This window comes from Cricetulus griseus, chromosome 4 (genome assembly GCF_003668045.3).
Source record: "Cricetulus griseus strain 17A/GY chromosome 4, alternate assembly CriGri-PICRH-1.0, whole genome shotgun sequence".
Classification (NCBI taxonomy): Eukaryota; Metazoa; Chordata; class Mammalia; order Rodentia; family Cricetidae; genus Cricetulus; species Cricetulus griseus.
Genome location: NC_048597.1, coordinates 174,237,640 through 174,257,715, shown reverse-complemented (window position 1 = coordinate 174,257,715; position 20,076 = coordinate 174,237,640). Strand labels below are relative to the sequence as shown.

At 49.3% G+C, this 20,076-nt stretch overlaps 1 protein-coding gene across 1 annotated transcript in view; it reads right to left on the bottom strand.

The window, feature by feature from the left end:
* The window catches only part of Itga11 (integrin subunit alpha 11), a 78,908-nt gene that overhangs the window by 21,335 nt on the left and 37,497 nt on the right, over positions 1-20,076 (bottom strand). Inside the window, exons 6-14 of the mRNA XM_035444221.1 lie at positions 18,821-18,948; positions 16,733-16,881; positions 13,665-13,809; positions 12,897-13,062; positions 11,339-11,409; positions 6,332-6,476; positions 5,658-5,806; positions 1,722-1,862; positions 1,275-1,478 (exon numbers count right to left, since the gene is read on the bottom strand). Of these exons, the coding sequence (XP_035300112.1) occupies positions 1,275-1,478; positions 1,722-1,862; positions 5,658-5,806; positions 6,332-6,476; positions 11,339-11,409; positions 12,897-13,062; positions 13,665-13,809; positions 16,733-16,881; positions 18,821-18,948 (1,298 nt within the window). The remainder of the gene's footprint in view (positions 1-1,274; positions 1,479-1,721; positions 1,863-5,657; positions 5,807-6,331; positions 6,477-11,338; positions 11,410-12,896; positions 13,063-13,664; positions 13,810-16,732; positions 16,882-18,820; positions 18,949-20,076) is intronic.

The window sequence follows — 20,076 nt, the reverse complement described above, 5'->3', positions numbered from 1 at the left end:
CAGGGAAGGGAGAGGGGCTCATGGGGGTCTACCCTTTATCGTTTATCTATTGATAGATTTTTGTTGTGTACCTATTGTTGATCCACCAAGCTCCAACACGTAGCTCCCATAGTTACACAGTTACATGGCCCTTGTAAATCTTAGCCGGGGTTCCCAAAAACAAAATGAAGAGATATGCACGAGTGAGAGGTGTGTGTGTGTGTGTGTGTGTGTGTGTGTGTGTGTGTGTGTGTGTGTACAGAGGTTGTAGGGAGGTGAGAATGGTCAGTATGCATGGTGCACATATGTGAAATTATTCATAAAATGGATGGGCCATTTGTAATAGCACACACCTTAGCTTGAGAGGCAGAGTTAGGTGGAGTTCTGTGAGTTTGAGGCCAACCAGGGCCATACAGGTCAACTCCCCCCCCAAAAAAAACATAAAAAAAGAAAGAAAAGAGAGAAAGAAGGAAAAATAAAATGGTGTTGGAGGGATGGCTTAGTGTTAAGAGTAGTTGTTGCTCTTACAGAGGACCCAGGTTTGATTCCCAGCACCCATGTGTTGACTCACTGCTATTGCCTACATGTCAATTCAGTCATCTCTAACTCTGGTTCTAGGGAATCATACATCTTCTGACCTCCATGGGCACCAGGCATGCATGTGGTACACACATACATGCAGGCATCACTCATACACAAAATAAATAAATATTTTTTAAAACCCTGGCTCCCTTTGCAGAGAACCTGGATTTTGTTCTTAGCATCCAAATGCCAGCTCATGATAGTCTGTAACTCCAGTCCCAGGGGATTCAATGCTCTCTTCTGGCCTCCTTGGACATTGTAAACACATGCATGCAGGCAAAACATCCATACACATAAAATAAAAACATTTTTTTTAAAAAAAAAGAGAAAAGAAAAAGAAGTGTGGGCAAAATTATGATGGCTTTGAGGCTGAGGAAGGTCAGGTTTGAGCTGGGATGGTTCTGTCTGCAGTGAAAATGGAGCCCAGCTGGAAGTGTCCCAGTCACAGGGTTTCTTTGGAGTAATGATGTTTGGTGCCTGGGATTTTCGTTGGACTGATATTGTTGAGAGGATAAAGGTGTATATGGGGATAGGATGGGGGATACCCTGAACTTCAGTGTACCCATGTCAATCTTTCCCCTAGAGGTAGGCACAGCTAGGACAGATAGGATCCTTCTTGCAGGAGGGTATGCAAAGAAACTGAACCACTGGAGTACATGTATGCTGCTCACATTCCCCACTCTCTGTTCTACCTAGACTCCGCAGAGCCCCACCTGTATGGGCTTCTTCAAGATGCTGCTTTGGAAGCCATGGAAGATGTAGATGGCCCCTCTGTGGTTGTCCTCTAGAGGGGCCCCCACCACCACATCATTGTAGGAATCTTGGTTGAGGTCTTGAACAGAGGCGATGCATGACCCAAACCGGGCATTCTGGTAGCTGTGGGAATCTTTCAGAGTGCCGTTATACACGAACCGGTTCTGCAAAACCAAGGCCGGGGAAAGGCTCAGGGATCTCGATTCCCTCTGCCTTCACTACATTCCCCAGAACCCCTCCCAGTGGCAGGAGCCCAGAGATTAGAGCCCAGGGCAGAGAGGCTTCTATCCTTCCCAGCTGACTCCTGCAGGTGGCACTGTCCCTCCTGGGAAGCTGGGTTCCCTTGAGATTGACCAAGTCAGAGTAGGACTTGGTCAGAGTTGCCTGGCCCCTTCTGGCCACAGTACCTGTCTCAGGTTGTAGACATACACCTTGCCTCGCTCTCGGCCCTCGCTGAAGTACATGGGGGCTCCCACCAGCAGGACATCTGTCACTCTGTCGTCATTGATGTCCACTGAAGTGATCTCACTCCCAAAATAGGAGCCTATCTGTGGCACATGGATGGAAGAAGGACCAAGCTGGGTCTCCAGGTCTCACAATGACAGCCCTGGCCAGGAACCTGGGTCGTCCTTTGACCTGGAATGTTTGGGCCTTGGTGGGCCCTCCCTTCTCATGCTCCTTTCCCCTCAGCAGACTTACCTGATTTCAGGGTATCCTTGTCTCTTTCCCTAGCTCGGTTGGCAGCTCCTCCCCACCCTCCTGTATTTCCACTACTTTAATTATGGTTATTTATTCTTCAGAGCAGTGATGAATTATAATGACAAAAAGCAGAACTATTTATTATAATGGCAAAAAGGAAATTACATAAAACTATGAAGACAAAAAATGAGTTACTCATAGTCTCAACATTCAGCAAGTTTTACTGTATTTTCCTCTACTCTGTTGTACAGTCTTTACACTGTCAGTTCTTATATATAAAGATGTTTTTATTGTTACAATGAGACTACTCTTAATCTGTCCTGATTATTAGATGTAACAATGTATCCAGAGCCTTACTCCATTTTTTCCTCATAAAGGCCCTATTAAAACAATTATCCTTTGAGAATTTTCAGACAGGTATGTAACAAAACACAATCAATCCACTCTCCAGGTCTCTCCTCCAATTCCCCCCAAGTTCTCCTCAGTTGTTTCCCCCCACGACATTATCTCTTCTTTCTTTAAAAAGCAACCTACTAAGCTGGGTGTTGGTAGTGGCAGTGCACACCTTTAATCCCAGCACTCAGGAGGCAGAGGCAGGTGGATCTTTATGAGTTTGAAGCCAGCATGGTCTACAAAATAAGTTCTAGGACAGCCAGGTCATATCCTGTCTTCAAAAACCAAAACCAAAAAAAGCAACCTACTACAATCTGTTTAGCATTGCCCATGAGTGTACTAGTGGCCACACTCCTAAAGAATTGACTCTCCTTCATTCAGCAGCTATCAATTGCTAATAGTTCATCAGTTAAGGGTGGGGCCTTGTGAGCTCTCCCCTACTTGTGCTGAAATTTAGGGGGTTTGGTATTGTGCAGGTAACCTTAGCTGCTGTGAGTGCAATAGCCAACCGTGACAGATTATCTTTTATGATGTGATTGCTGCTGATTCAGAGTGAGCTGTATCCCCTGGTGGGTTTAATCAAGCTACAGTAGTTCATTTTCAAGTGTCATGGAGTACGCTGGCATTCCTATTGCTGATGGCGACTGGTGCTTTCTCTCGCCCGTCTGAGAGCTCACCCTCTTAGTCCTTCAGTGTAGCACTTCCCACATGGGCAGGGGCTCCATCCACCATTCATTAGAGTCTGAGGAAATCCCTGGCTCCACTTCCACCTTTACCATATGCAGCCTGACATTGACCAACATCTCAGTTGTTCCCCGACTGCTCCTCCTCTAGGCTTGGCTCCTCTCTTGTGGTAGCAGCCTGGCCATATACAAACTCGTGTTTGGGATAAAGCCTAAATTCTTTAGAACAAGCCTGTAGGATCTGCCTCCCTTCCCAGCCTCTGCTCTGCTGCCCCTGGCTCCCCACGTTGAGCCTCCCTCACCCGCCTCCTTCCTGTCATTCATCACCTATTTCTCTTCGCTAAGGCCCACTTCCCTCTCACAAGGTTTCCTCTTCCTTACATCACTGCGCCCCTCCCCTGCCTCATGCAGACATCCAGGCTTCAGCTGATGCTTCACTTCCTTGTAGAAGGCGCCTCTTTCCTCTCCACCCCACTGTGACGAGTGTGCCTCCTCCACTTGGGTCTGCTCCCTCCATAGGAGCCTCCTGAGGGTAGGCCCTTGTAGGCTTGGGGATCATGCCTGGCACACAGGAATGCTTGGAAGAAGGAACAGCATCTCCCTGTGGTAGGGCCCTGTGTGAGACACTGAAGTCTTGGGTTAGCTCATGGGGGCACCATGCTTTTAGGAGGCAGCATTAAACTCAGGGCTTTGTCACTGAGCTAACAGCTCAGTCTTATTAGTTTTTCTCACGAGTTACTTGAAATCCAGAGAATTCCAGTTGCCTGGCTAGGGTCAGAAGCCTGGTGATTGCTGGGCCAGGCTGCTCTGACACTGGAAGCCTAAATTCCACTTCTGCTGCAACCTCCAGGCATAAAACTATGTAGCTCTGGCTGTCCTAAGCTTGCTATGTAGACCAGGCTGGCCTTGAACTCACAGAGATCCACCTGCCTCTGCCTCCCGAGTGCTGGGATTAAAGGCGTGTGCTATCATGCTCAGCTCAGGAGTTTATCCTTAAGTCAAAAGACTTTAACGTGGTCTAGGCATGTGGCTTAGTTGGTAGAGTGCTAGCTTAGGATGCTGAAGCCCTGGGGCTGAGCCTCAGTGCTGCACAAACCAGATGTGGTGGTGCTTGCCCATAATCCTAACAAGGGAGGTGGAGGCAGGAAGATTGGGAGTTCAAGGCAATCCTCAGCTATATAGTGAGTTCAAGGCCATCCTGGGCTACATTAGACCCTGTCTCAAAAACAAAACAAAACAAAAAACCTTTAAGGAGGAAGATAATAATACAGACAGAAGAAAAAGGATAACAAGCCTGGGCTGAGGTGGGGAAGGAGAGAGGCCTCCATAAAGTAATTCTAAGGCAGACAGGAAAAGTCAACTAAATCTGTGGCATCAGTCGTGTGGTCATAGGCATCTGGAATCTATGTAATTTTACTGCCTTCGGCACTATGATTTCTTGTTTGGGTGTTGGAGGTGGAGCCAGTCAGGAAAGGGTCTTGGGTTATCAGCATATTCCGTGTAATTCCCAGGTCTAGCCTTTCCTTCCTGAAGGAGATAGCCTTGAGTGGGCTGGATCGGGGTGGGGCAGAGTTTGCCAGTCTGATCACGAGGGGGAATACCAGTGCCCCATTGGCCTGGAAGAGGAGTAGGAGAATGGTGACCTTCTCTAGCTAGGGCTCAGGTTGATATGAGAAGGCTGTATCCTGATGACAGGTTATGGGCAGGGAAAGCTGTAGGATGGGACTGTTCTCAGGCCAGGGCCTGGGTGGGGCTTAGCTAGGGTCCAGGGTACCAGGGGATGCTATCAGTCAGGAGATCCCAAGACCTGGTCTAGGGGCTGTTGGGAGGCAAGAGGTGACATAAGGCACATGACTTGGTCAGGAATCTGCTGACCGATCCGGAGAAGCTGTGTTGCTTCCCAGGACTGTGGCTTCCTTGGCTGCTGCAGTGAATCATTTTGTTCCTGCCACCAGTGCTCACTCACCAGCACTTTCTCATTGGTATCCTAACCATCTGACACAGCCTGTCACACAGTCTGGTTGTCAGCCATATCCCAAGTAGGACAGTGGCATTAGCAGTGAGCTTCACTTCCAGGAAAAAGGAAGAAGCTGATGTCCCTGTGGGTCTTGCTGTGGGATGGAGGGATGACATAAGAAGGCAGCTCAAGGAGTGTGACGGTCCTTTCAGGATACCCCAGGGCCAGGAGAATCCCAGGCCAGGTAGCTCTACACCGATGCTGCCTGGAGCTGCTATTCCTGAGTACACCAGGCAGGGACTGAGTGGACTGGGTGGCAGCAGAGGTCACCCAGAACTCTAGAGGCAAGAGGTCCCATAAGATGGAGGGAAGAAGTTGCCCCAGGCTTCCCTCAGGAGCTGGACAGACTTTGAGGGGAGGGGACAGTGCAGGTTCTATGGCTGTTTAGATTGGTAACTGTTTCTGCAGGCACCTTCAGTCATAGCGAAAATTGGAACTGCCCTTGCACAGGGGGTGTGGGACCTTCTTGTTGAGAGGGAAAAGCCCCTTTACCCACTCTGCCTTGGTCAGACCCTAACCCTTGCCCAGAGCCTACCCCCTGCAGCCATTACCTGCTCGCCCCGAAGAGCCTGGTGGATGGTGAGGCTCCGATTGTTGTGCATAGTGAATAGAATGACTTTGCCTGTATGGTTGAACCTGGGGGCTCCAGCCACATACACCCGCCCCTGCTTGGAGGACACCACTGATGTCACTGTGTACCCTGCGAAAGGAAGAAGCAGACTGGTCTCTGGTGCTAAGTGTTCACTACACCATGTCATGTTTTGGCATGGGGTGCAACCAGGCCTGAGGAGGAATGGCGAGTTCTGTTTCCCTTGAGCACATGGACTAATAAAACGAGCCTGGAGATGTAGTTCAGTGAGAGCATAAGATTGGCCTATGCAAGGCCCTGTGCTCAATCCCCAGCCCACAAGAATGGGTGTTGACAAGACTTGCACTTTGTCCTAGGGGAGACAGGTCCAGCATGATGTAGCTCCAGTTAGACCTGAAGCTTTAAGGACTCTGACAACTGACTGAGAGTCTAGAAGCATCCACTGAAGCCTGCTTATGGTATGGGGAGCTGCCTGCCATTTATTCTGTATGTTCAGAAGCTGGTGTGGGGGTGTGGGATGTAGCTAGGGAGAAGCCAGCCTTGTAGGTAGGCCCGGAATTGCCCACAGGCACACATGGGCCTCTCAACAGGGCCCTTCTCAGCTTCTATCACCAGACACACTCCCATGGACCTCACCTAGATATGCGCCATGGTTTTTCAGCTCCTCGGGGAACTCCTTAAGGTAGGACTCTCGGTGAGGGATCACCTTGCCTGCACTCGTCTCCTTCAGTACTGCCCCATTCCAGTCGTAGGCTCCCACAGCTCCCAGTAGGATCCCATCCTGGCACCAAGGAAGGACATGGCATCAGACTCTATTTCTAGGAACCTCTTGCTGAAAGCACCCAGGTCTTGCAAACTCTGAGGCATCTCGAGTCACCTGGGGTACTTTTGCCAGGGTGCTGACATAGAAACCCAGCTTCCAGCTGGGGCTTTTGACTTATACACAAGCCCCAGAGACCATCATGCCCCATCTCATCTTTAGCACAAAATGGGTCAAGCTGATCTAAAGGGTGTGAATTTAGAAACAGATAAAGGAACATTCTAGAAATAAACTCCAAACCCAGGACAAACCTTCCACGTTTCCTTGGGCTTTTAAACCACTCAGGTTTCTTGTTGCCCACCCCCCCCCCCACTCCCTCAAGCCTTGCTGTCCACAGGTGACTGACTGCCTTTGAAGTGATTGCAAAGGCCTGTGTCAGAAGGCAGAGTTTCACTTTCTAGGAAGAGAGCTTTAGGGTAGAAACAGAGTGGATTGAGACAGGTTGCACAGATAATCCAGGGCCATGGAGTTTGTTTCTTTACTGGATTGGAGGGTGTCTCTTGCTGTGCCCACTAGCTACAGCACAAGTGCGTGCTGCCATGCTTTTGTATAAGGCAGGAAGTGTCTATATTCCTGACTATCTGGTCATTTACTGAGAACTGGGTCCCCGTACCTCCTCACCCCTAGTGTGAACAACCCACAAGACTAGTGGGCACAGGAAGGCAAACAGCAAGCACTGAAGGAGGGTAACAGTACCTGGACAGCAGTGCAACAAGAGGGTGGTGAGAATAGTAGCTCCCCCCCAACACCCTACCGGGGAGATTCAGAAGAGGGCTGGGTACCACATATCTTAGCTTTGGGCTTGAAATCTCTTTTACGAAAAGGGTTTCTCTTTGATTAAGGGGTTGGGAAGATGGCTTAGTCAGTGAGGTGCTTGCTTTGCAAGCACAAGGCCCTGTGTTCAGTCCTTAGGACTCATGTGGAAAACAGTTGAGCATGAAGGCATGTACCGTAGACTCAGTGCTGGGGAGGCAGAAGCAGGTGATCCAGGCTTGCTGGCCAGCCAGACTAGCCTACTTGGTGAGCTTCAGGCTAGTGGTAGATGCCTCCTCAAAACAAACAACAACAACAGAAAAAAAAAAAAAAGGAAACCTGGGGTTGCTCCCTGGATTCAATGTACCCAAGCTGTGGCTCAGTGGTAGAGTGGTTGCCCGGCATGGGCAAGTCCTGGATTCTGTTCTCCACACCATATAAACTGAGCATGATGGAGTACACCTATAATCTCAGCACTCTGGTGGTGGAAGCAGAGGGATCTAAACTCAAGGTTATCCTTGGCTACATAGTGACTTTGAGGCTAGCCTAGGCTCTATGAGATCCTTACTCTCGTGTGTGTGTGTGTGTGTGTGTGTGTGTGTGTGTGTGTGTGTGTGTGTGTGTATGTATGTGTGTGTGTGTGTGTGTGTGTGCTGATAGAACCCAGGGTCTGATCAGTGCTAACCAAGCACTCTGCCAGCAGCAGCTTTGGACTTTTGCAGTATGGGCAGGTAAGGTCACTCCCCCTCCCCAACCCTCCATGAGTGTAGCTGGCTGTCTGGATTCAAAGATCCCCTGGCATTTTAGAGAGACAAGCTGATTTTATCCAACAGTTGAAAAGGACAGTTCTCGGGAGGGAGAACTTCCCCTGTGGAATGCGTTTGCAACTATAAATAAGCTGTCCTGGGGAGTGCCTGATGCCCTGTCATGTTCAAAGTCTAATGTTCTAATTAGCTCCCTGCTCCACTCAGCTGGGAGGCACTGACAGTGGGCTGGGCCAAGACTGAGGTCCGGAACTCAAATTCCTGTTGTCCACTGTCACTGCCAACATTCTTGATTTGGGAGGATGCTCCTTCCTGGTGGAGTACTTTCTCATCCGGTCCCAAACGCCCTCTCCCATGGGAGCCCATAGGGGTCTTGGGAGGGGGCAGACGGCTCTTATCTGCCCTTGAGGTTCAGAGAGAGGCAGTAGCTTTCCTGAAGTCACACAGCAAGTCAGAGGCAGGGCTGGGTCTTTGGCCAGAGGGTGGGTGGGGCAGCAAGAAAAGCCTCTACGGATTCTCCCAAGCCCCATGTGGCTCCTGCTTCTGGTTTTCCACCTGAGCCCCTCTGGAGGAGGGTCGTCCTTTCTTTCCATCTGGTTGCTGAGTCCAAGTTTGTGGCTGCACACTAGACTTTTGGCTTCTGGAGATGGTTTTGACTTGGCTGACAGCAGGGACCTCTGGTGTGCTGAGAAAGGCCAGCTCCACCCAGGTGCTTAACCCTCTAGAGAGGGCCTTTTCCACACTCCTGTGTGGAGTTTGAGGGCTACCCTGAACTTCAGGAGTGAGGAGCAAAGTGAGCTCCCATCTCACCTATGCCATTGTACCCTGGCCACAGATGGACCCTGGGTCCTCAGTGGGAGACCTTTCCCCAAAGTGGCTTTGTTGGGAACAGAGGTATTAGGAAGTGTGTACATGAAGTTCATCAAAACAAATCTCCCCAGGTCACAGTCTTTTCCCAGCTGAGGAGTTCCCAGGCATCCAGAATCTGGGAGGAAAATCTAGAATATCCATGGGAAAAAGGCCAGTACTTTGGTGGCAGAAGCCAGGCATGTGGCCCAGCTGGAAAATGACAGTGAATCATTTGGGAAAGACTGGCATCTGGCATCCATGTTTCTTTATGGGCCTGTCTGGATTCCCTGACTTATGGCCTCCAGGCCACCCTAGATTTATGGGGCCACTGAGCTTCAATGACACAGCCCATTAACTCTACCTGGGTGGCCTTAACTGCAGGGACAGTTCCAGAGAATATCTAGGGTCCTGGCTTTTGATTGGAGTAGTTCTGTCCCCCAGGTCATGCCTGGCAATGTCTGGAGATATTCTTGGCCATCTCGGTACAGGGTTGGGGTAGGATGTTACTGCAGAGGGTCAAAGTGGTGTTCCTCTCATGGAACCCTGTATAGGAAGTGTTCTCTAGGACCTCTCACAACTGGGCATCAATTGTTTATAATTTCCTCCAAGGCCTTGGAGCCCTAGACTTGGTTTCTTGGGAGACAGCTATAGTTCTCCTCATAGGACTGCTGTTTTGATAGTTTGTAGGTTGATTTTGGGTGGTAAGGTTCATTTCTGATTCCTTTTGGTACTTAGGCTGCATTTTAATCGGTGCTCCCTGTATTTCATGAAGTTGTGTCTTCCTGCTGTGTTTGGTTCCCCCTCTGCCCTTTCTGTGTGGTGGGTGCATGCGAGTATGCAGGAGTGTGTGCCCATGCAAGGGCCTATGCCTGCGCATTTGGTGGCCAGGGCAGAATATAGATGTCTTCCTCTGCCACTGTTAACCTTACTGCCTTGAGACTGCCATCTCTCACTGAACCGGAAGCCTATTTCTTGGCTAGGAACGCTGTCCAGTAAGCTCTCGTGATCACCATTCTCTCTCTCCCAGTGCTGAAGTTATGGGAGTATGCAGCCATCCTGGTTTTAAAATGGTGCTGGATATTTAAAATCAGAGCCTCATTCTTGCCCTTTCCCCAGAGACAGTACAGCAAGGAGGTATTGAGCAGGGATTGGCTGCCTGACCTCACACAAATGTAAGCTCCTGCCTCCTAGTGGCCCAGGGCCCCCTTTGCTTCTCCTGCATCCCAGCAATAAGAAGGCACTAAAAAGATCAGTGAACCCAGCCACCTGAATCAGGATCACTGTCACCACTAGCAGACCTCACAGGGCTCTTTTGAGCATGAAACGAGGTTCAGGGACCCCTGGGAAAGTTCACAGCGCTGTGCATCTGGCCAGGAGCTGCTGGGATGGCGGGACACCCATGTTCACATCTTGCTACATTCACCGAGGTGGGCTTGATACTGTACAGATGTGGCCTGGAAAAATCTGAGCCTTAGCCGCTTTTCCTAACATCTGCCTCCTGCTTGGCGTGCATGAGCCCCTTTTTTCAATCTGGGAGCTCTTACCCAGAGCTCCTGGGAGCCCCTCTTGGAACAGCTGCTGGCTGCAGAGGGAAGAGCTCACACAGTCCTTGTTCACATCACTTTAGCCCCAGCTCGCCTAACCTTGTTGTGAATCCATTCTTTATCTGCAGCGTGGGAGCCAGGAGTCCTGCCCTGGCCACATCGCAGAAGGATTCAGAGGATGTAGTGGAATGACAAGGGTGTATAATCATTGTGAGCCTGCAGACCTTTTCAGGAGACTCTCGGGGCTGGCAGGCCTCCCACATGGAATTTCCAGGACTTGACAATTTATGAAATGTTTTCCCAAACACTGACTTTGTCCCTCTGTGAGGTTCCAGGCTCCCTTCTGAGTCAAGCCTCAGGTGAACCTGGCCCCTGACACCACATGCTGTTAGTGACACCTGTAGCCTTTCCTTTGTTCAAGGCAAACCTGGCATTGCTGTAGTCCAGTGCAGAGTATGAACAGAGATGGGTGTTGCAGCCACCTTCTGGAGCTGGAGCCTACAGACACCTTCCCAACATGGATGCAGGCCCGGCCCCAGCTCGTACAGGTCACCTCAGACACGGAAGCTATCAAGTACTTGCTGTTGGTTTTGTCATTTGACCTGACTGCATACGTTTTTAATGGACTGAATGAGACTTCAGGCCCTGGGAGGTGCCCCCCACCCCCACTCTGTTTCTTGCCTCTGTGTGTGTATGTTTAACATGCGTAGTGAGCTGACTTCTGAAGCAGGCAGGAGACAATAGAAATAAGTTGAAGACCTTAATTTCCCAAGTCCAGTCTTTAGAAGATGCTAGGAGGCAGAGAGACATTGAGAAAAGACAGGAGAGAGCCATAAAAGGTGGGAAGACAGACAGACGTGGATGAGTAAGAAAAGACAGTGGGAGTGTGTGTCGGGGGGAGAGGGCCCTGTACCTCCACCACGTGCGAGGAAAAGCCTGTCTGCGACATCTCCAGCCCAAAAGAGGTTTCATTCTTGTTGGTGCCTAAAACAAGAATGAGAAGATGTTAGCTTTGTGCATCACTGGTTAGTCCTGGGGCATCTTGGGAACTGGGGTTCTTTTCTGAGAGGGCTCTGAGGTGAGACCTGCACAGACTCATCACCATCATCCAGATATTGGGTATTAACAATGACTATTAAAGTGCGTGTGTGTGTGTGTGTGTGTGTGTGTGTGTGTGTGTGTGTGTGTGTGTGTGTGTGTATGCAGGGTTACTCAGTTCTGCAATGAGCCTGGGATAAACCATGTTGCAGAACGTGTGCACTACAAATGACTGTTAAAGTGTATGTGTAGTGGGGGGCATCAAACAAAAAACGTGTGAAATTCACGTGTGTTTTGGGAAAGATGTGTTATTTCTTCTGCTCATTCCCATTGGTCACGGGATTTGGTTGCTAGTTCCTAAACATTAACAGAGGCTTGTCACCACTATGGATTCACAAGAAAGGCCATGTGTACTGAAAGCCCACTCCACAGAGGGGCTCTTGAACAAGTCATCAGAACCGTATTCTCTTCACTGAAGGTGACTATTCACAGGAGAGACTGCTGGTTTGACTCTGTGAGTTCCAGGACTGTGTCAAAGCCCAAGCCCAAGCTTGGGAGAACCATCGTGTCTGTTCATTGTCATCTCAACACATTGCCGACTTCTCAAGCTCAGGGATACTCATTGCCTTTTATTTCTTTCCATACATCCCCCCACTCCAGATGCCGAGAGCCCCACGTGAGAACGGTCCACCACAGAAATACACAGCAAGAATGAGATCTGCAAATGGAATTCTTTGCTGTGCTCTCCCACATGCTGCTCTACTGGGGAATAAACCGTGTCTTTATTTTTTTGAAACAGGCTTTGTTATAGCCCAGGCTCACTACGTAGCTAAGGGTGACCTAATTCTGTATCTCCTGCCACAATCTCCTGAGGACTGGGGTCACAGGCAAACACCTTATGTCTGGTTTTAATCCTGGAGGTTGAAACCAGGGCTTCATGCATGCTAGGTAAGTTCTCTTCCAATGGAGCTACATTCCCAGCCTCAAACCATGGCTTTGATTTTCACAAAAGTGGTAGAGTGAGAACCTGTAGGTTCTGTGAGAACATGTAGGGCCTGTGTCAGGAAATGGAGCCGGGCCTGCTGGGTTCAAACTGGGGTTGCCAGATAAAATATAGAGTAGCCAGTGAAATCTGACCTAAAGAAAACAATGCATAATTTTTCAGAGTAAGTCTGTCATAAGCACTTCTATTATATGTTTGCTAAATCTGGCAACTCTAGTTCAAACATGCCCCCCCCCCCCCCCCCACCCCTGACCAATGTCCTCAATAGTCAAGCAACAGAGTCACAGAAAACCCAACCCAGTTAAATTGTACACAGAGTGGTGCCCAGCAGTGGGCAGTTTGGGTCACGCAATGGTTTTTGCTAAGCCACTGTGCTCTGTGAAATTATAGTCCCTGGGCAGAGGTGTGAGCCCATGAGCCAGTCAGTCACCTTCCAAGCTGAAGATCCTCTCCCCAAGGGCATCAACAATGTCCTTCAGTGCCGCCTCATCTGTGACGTTGAAGAAGTGCTTGTCATCGGGGTCACTAGCGATGTATTTGATTTCATTTAGAAAAGTTTCTGGATTGATCCCCCTGCGGTTGTAGTAGCCCAAGACCTGCCAGGGAACAGGGGCAGGGACAACAAACCAGGACATAGACTGACTTCTCTACACATCCACAGTCCTCAACCCCAAGGACCTGGAGATGGGCTACAGCCATGAGCCTTTCTCAAGGCACCACTGGCATTTTGAAACAGATATTCTTTTCGGGTACCAGATAAGACCCTTAGATTAGCTGGGGTTTTGGAATCTGGGAGGATTGGGGGCGGGGGTCCTTTCTATTTTTTTGAAACTCTCTGGAAAGATAAGGAAAATGCAATCCCACACTTTTCAGCGTACACGTGTACAATGTTAAGAGTCAACTTAAAAACAAAAGTAGCCCCGGCTGCCTCAGAACTTGGCATGCAGTCAAGGATGACCTTGACTTTCTGCCCCTCCTGTCTCCACTTCCCTAGTGCTGGGATTGCAGATGTGTGCCACCATATCTGGTTTTATACATTGCTGGAGTGGAACACAGGGCCTCCTGCACACTCAACTTGTTCTTCAGAGGAGGACACAACTTGTGTCTTTGCTAGGGAAGCATCTCCTGGAATCCCCGGGGCTTTCAGGGTAGAGCCTCTGAGAGCAGCCAACTGCCCCAGGGCAGGGGCAGGACTTACGGCCACTGCATATCTGGTCACATTGTCCTTCTCGCTTTGCCGGATCACCTTCTCCAGGTCTGGGCTGTCATGGGATTCCCCATCGGTGATGACAATCATCACTTTCTTGGCCCCTTTCCTTCCACCCTTCTGGAAAGCCTCTGAGCTGGAACCAGATGGAGGGGTGGATCAGAAGAGGGATGTGGGAACCGGGCAGCCTGATGTCCTCTAGGGGGCAGCCACGGAAGCCGTGGGCACCCCAGCCACTCTAGCTCTGGATCACGATGCTCTCCCACCAGCTGGGTCTTGGATATGCATGCGCATGTGTGTACATGTACAATGTTGTGTGTGAGAGTGAACATTTGCATGTAGAAGCCAGAGGTTGATGCTGAGTGTCTCTCTCTGTCATTCCCATCATATCTTTTGAGACAGGGTCTTTTGTTGAACATGGAGCTCTCAGATTCAGCAAGACTAGCTTGTCAGTAGCTGCTAGGATCCACCTGTCTCCACTTCCCAAGCACTGGACTACAGGCTTGCAGCCGGTGCTACGGGTGCTGAAGAGCTCAACTCAGGTCTTCTTGCTTGTGTGGCAAACACTTAACCAACGGAGCCATTTCCCCAGCTCCAGATCTGTTGCATTTAAAAAGCGTGAAAAGGTTAGAGCCCTAACCCTGCTGTTTTGGTAGGCAGAGGGATGTGGGCATTATGGGCCAGCAACCTTGAGCGGGAAGTCAGTGACTCAGAAACATAGTTGCATGTTAGGATCTCTTGGGAGGTTTAAATATTTTTTGATGCTAGGGCCCTACCCAGACCCAGGCACTTAGGGGGTATAGCCTGGACATTAACATTTTGCCTACCTTTTTTTCTCCCTTCCTCCCTCTCCCTCTCCTTCCCTTCCTCCCTCTCCCTCTCCTTCCCTCCCTCCCTCCCTCCCCCTCCCTCTCCTTCCCTCCCTCCCTCCCTCCCTCCCTCCCTCCTTCCCTCCCTTTCCTTTGTATTTTTCCATGTGTGATATGAAATGCATATGTGTGTGTTCACACATATGTGAGTGCATATTCATGTGTACAACAGAGGTTGACATCCGTGTCTTTCTCCATCAGTCACCTTATATATGGAGGCAGAGTCTTTGACTTGTCTAGCTAGCCAGCTTGCTCTAGGGACCCCTCATCTCTGCCTCCCACTGGGATTACAGGAAGGCCCCATGTCCACCTGGCATTTGTGTAGGTTCTGGGGATCTGAATTCTAGTCCTCATGCTTGTACATCAAGTCACTTTGCCTGATGAGCATCCGTATTGGCTGCTTGACATAAGCTGGAGTCATCAGAGAGGAAGGAACGTCAGTTGAGGAAATGCCTCCATGAGATCCGACTATAAGGCATTTTCTCAATTAGTGGTCAATGAGGGAGGGCCCAGCTCATGGTGGGTGGTGCCACCCCTGGGCTGGTGGTCCTGGGTTCTATAAGAAAGCAGCTTAGCAAGACATGAAGAACAAGCCAGTAAGCAGCACCCCTCCATGGCCTCTGCATCAGCACCTGCCTCCAGGTTCCAGCCCTGCTCGAGTTCCTGTCCTGACTTCCTGCAATGATGAACAGTGATGGGGAAGTGTAAGCCAAATGAACTCCTCCCCAACTTGCTCTTTGGTCATGCTGTTTCAGCACAGCATAGAAACCCTAACTAAGGCAGCATTTCCTTAGCCTGGCACTGATACATTCTTAAAAGTCTAGTGAATGTTCAGAGTCACATGCCACTTCCCTAAGGACTGAGAAGGTGAGGTGCCCGGTTATTTAACATCCTAACCTCTGGCCTACAGCACATGTGGGATAAAAGCTGCACAAACTTCTGACTTCCCCCACCAGCATCACCTACTCTATTTGTGGAAATATTAATTACCAAATTCATGGGAAAATATTTATCTGTGTTTAAATTGTGATTCTGTGTTGTGTAAAGGGATTTACTCCTTTGTAAATTAGATTATAAATTCCTTGAGAACAATAAGGATTTTATACTTGCAACAGGTGGCAGCATTCTAGAGTGCAGACAACCATGGAAATGTAGCCAATTTCTTGCTCTAACCAGCACTGGCTCCATTTTTCTCATGGAAAGCCCAGAACCCTCTCTGTCTCTGTCTCTGTCTCTGTCTCTGTCTCTGTCTCTCTCTCTCTCTCCCTCTTTTAAAAGATTTATTTATTTTTTATTTATATGTATGTGTGTATGTCCACATGTATGTATGTATGTATATGTACCATGTGTGTGATTGATGCCTGAGGTTGTCAGATGAGGGCATTTGATGCCCTGGAACTGAGTTACAGATGGTTATGAGACACCATGTGGGTGCTGGGAACTAAACTTAGGTCTTCTGTAAGAGCAACCAGTGCTCTTAACTGCTGAGAATCTTTCCATACCAAGGCCTAGGACTTGACAAAGGTAAACCAGGTTCTTGGTGGTCCTCCCACCACCTCTGTGAGCTGTTCACTACCCTCTGCACAAACTGGGCCCCTTGCTGATTCTAGAAGGTGCTGGGCATGTGCTGAACCTCAGAGCTGACTACTCAATCCATGATGCCCCCTTGTAGCCCCCAGTGGGTCAGTGCCCTTTGCTCATGGTCACTCTCAGTGGCCTCTACCCTGCTTTCCTGTTGCCAGGTCTGCCTGGTGGAGGTCAGGCCTCTCAAATTTGAGTTAAGATTAGAGTTAATACTTGTCAGAACCCTGTGCTAGTTGGAAGCCACCAAGGCCAGAGACCACAAATCACTATGTTTGTTACCCCTTGAACCTGTGGTTTAGATCTTGGCCTGGTAGTAGTTTCACAGAAAAAAAAAGAAACACAAATAAGAAAACGGACAAAAACAAAAAACAAAACCAAAGGCAACAGTAGAATGAATTGGAGATAACCAAATGAGAAGATACAAGAGAACTAAGCAGCTAAGCTCAGCCCACTGTCAGAACTTTGGGAATTAACAAGTCACTGTTTGAAAGCACCAAATGGTGGGGGCATAGCAGGGATAGCCAAAGCACTATCTGAGATTTACACACACACACACACACACACACATACACACACACACACACACACACACACACACTCTTTTACCGTGCAAATTCAATGCCGAATGCTGTACGGGTCTCTGTCCCTCCTCTCTGCTCAATGTGGCTGGCGGCTTCCACCACGTCTTTAACAGATCTGTAGTCGTTGAGGTGAAACTCATGGACTGCATCTTCTCCATACTGAACTATTCCGACCTGCAAACCAGAGCAGAGGGTAGCAGGACCCTGACGCTCAGATCTGCATTTGTGAGTGTCCCCTCTCCATGGAGTCCTTCCTAGAGGAAACCACAGGCCGAGGGAAACAGTCTATTCTGGGAATGAGCAGATGGCTTGATGGGACAAATCAGGGTCACAGAGAGAAGGGACTTGGTGATGAGAGGGAAGGCCCATCAGGTTGAACATCTTCCTTAAGAAGATGGAGAATGAGCACAGACTAGGAGTCTAAAGCATCAGGAGCCAGGGCTGGGGAGAGACTCCAGTTGATAAAGTGCCTGCCATGCAAGGAGATTCTCAGCACCCATTTAAAAGCTGTGTGTGGTGGTATCTGCAGGGGTAGAAACTGGGGGATCCCTCGAGCTCTCTGGCCAGTTACCCCAGCTGAACGAGTGAGCTCCAGGTTCAATGAGAGACCCAGTGCCCAAAAAATGCAGAGAGCAATTGAAGAAGACACCTGGCATCAACCTCTGGCTTCCACATACATGTGCACACATATTTGCGTGCATATATGTAAATACCCACATGAACACATGCACATGCATCCCTACATCCCAGGCCTTAGTTCCAACTCTAACCCAAGTCACCACTCGGCAGAATTTATCAGGAGCAGTGTGTGGGTTTATCAGAATTTATCAGGACCCATAGGGCTGTTGACCAAACTGTTGACAAAGAGTCCCTGGAACTTGGATGAGAAGAGGTCTGACATTTTCAAAGTGGAGAATGCTTCGGCACTATTAATAGCTTCAAATAAATGCCAAGCTGTAGCGACTGGTTTCAGAGACTTGGTGATAATGTGCTACTGTTGGATGGGTTCACCAAGTTTACTGGGTCCAAGAACCCTTTGAATGCTGGGTACTAACCCCAGTGCACAAAGGAATGTCTTCTAGTGGGAGGGGGCTTGTCACTGGAGGACTTGGCTCCCTTTTAACAACCCCATAGTCAGAAGGTTTCTTAAAAAGACTGTGTTCGTGTGCGTGTGTGCATGCGTGTGTGTGTGTGTGTGTGTGTGTGTGTGTGTGTGTGTGTGTGTGGTGTAGGATTCTGTGGTATGTGTGTTGTATGTGGTGTGTATGCATGTGTGCGGTGTGTAGGGGTCTGTGGTATATGTGTGTGGGGTATGTTATATGTGTGTATGGATCTGTGGCATATGTGTGGGGTATGTGCATAGTGGGGGGGTATGTGTATGTGTGTGTATGTGTGATATAGGGGAGCCTGGAGGAAACTCTCGGGTGTCATCTTCAGGAATGCCATCCACCTCCTTTGAGACAGGGTATCTCATTGACTTGGAGCTCACCAATTAGGCCAGACTGACTGGCCTCGACCTTCCCAGCACTGGGATTACAAACACACACCAGCATGCTTGGCATTTTGGCATGGATTCTTTCTGGATATTGGGTCACTCCTCTGGCATAGAAAGAATTTCTTACAATTGACACCTGCGACTTTGGCACTTCTCTCTCTTGGTCCTCATCCAGCCAAAATACTAGGAAATAAAGGTAGTCCTTGTCCATCCGTATTTCACAGATGTGCTGGCAGCTAGTCCATTCCAAGTCACTTCATGCCTGACTCTTTCCAGCGTCCACATGCCTGGTGATCCCAGCGTCCACATGCCTGGTGATCCCAGGGTCCACATGCCTGGTGTTCCCCAGCATCTCTGCACACCCTTTCTATGCCTTTCTCCCCTTTCCTGACTCTGACTCTCTAGCCAGTCCTCTACCTAAGTGGAGTCAACCCCTGAAGGCACCTTTGGTGTGCCCACCTGAAACAGGCATCTGAGGCAGCAGGTTCCAGTGCTGGCTGGCCTTACCAGTTCTTACCATTTCATGGGAAGATGCTGCCTAGTGTTGTAGGACCAGCCACACAGGCAATGGGTTTTCAGAGATATTGCTCAGCAGAGGTAAGCCCTGGAGACACTCACCTGGATCTGACCAGGGCCAATGTAGAACTTTTTGAGGATATTGATGAGGAAGTGTTGGACCTCCACCCAAGGGTAGATGCTGTTAGAACCGTCTAGGACAATGATGATATCCATGTAGGTCTGGCACCCTGGAAGCAGAGATACAATTAGGGCCATCAAGGAACCAGTGCCTGAAAATCTCCAACATTCTTACTCAAAGACACCTTTCTTTTGTGTGTGTGTGCGCGTGCGTGCATGCGTGCGTGCATGCGTGTGTGTGAGATCAGAAGTCTATCTCGAATGTCGTTTCTCAGGAACCGTCCACCTTATTTCTTTTTTATGGGGTCTCTCCTGTAGAACACCTTTTTATTGTAAACTAGGTGGGCTGGCAGTAAGCCCCAGACATCTGTCCTGTCTCGGCTTCCCCAGTGCTGGGGTTGTGAATGTGCATCGCCATGACTGGTTTTCTACATGGGTGCTGATATGGAAGCCTCATGCTCACATGGTAAGCATGTTCCCAGCTGAACTACGTCCCCAGACCTAAGTCTCTCATGCTCCGAACGATCTTTTAGAGAGCAGCGGAAGAATGATTGCTGACATCTGTCATCCCCTGCATGGACATTGTCTCAGGTTAGGCACTCATTTGAGCCACACAGGCAAGGCAGCTAGGACATCCTGGTTCTACATCACTACCCAGTGGGCTATTTGAACAGAGATGAAATTGAACCTGGCCCCTTTGCTCCCCATCAGAGACTGATGGCTGTCGACTGATCAGTGCTTCCCTGGACACTGCCCCTGCCGACATCAGCACCTTAGGACCGTTTCCTTTACTGCCACGGGCAGGTGGTGTCTTCCACTAGCAGCCTGAATGAATGGGTTTCATGTTTTACAAAGGAGTCATCAAGGAAAGGCTGGCAATGTGAACTCTGGCATCAGCCTGTGACTCTTGGCCTGGTTACTCACTGGCAGTGTGGCCTGAGGGCAGTCACTCTCAGTTTTCTGTGCAGTAAGAGTGGCATAATAACTAAGAGTTGCCATTAAAGGTTAATGGGAAGGCGATTCTAAAGGCAAGAGCTCAATAAGTCTTAGATGGTCCTATTTTTACTCTTTTTTTTTCTTTTGAGGACAAGATCTCATGTAGTCCAGGTTGGCCTGGAACTAGCTCTTAGGATGAGGGTGACCTTGGATGTCTGATTCTTCTGCCCCTACTTCCCCAATGCTCGGATTACAGATTGTGACACTGTGCCCAGTCTGTAGTCCCCCAGCACACTCTCTCA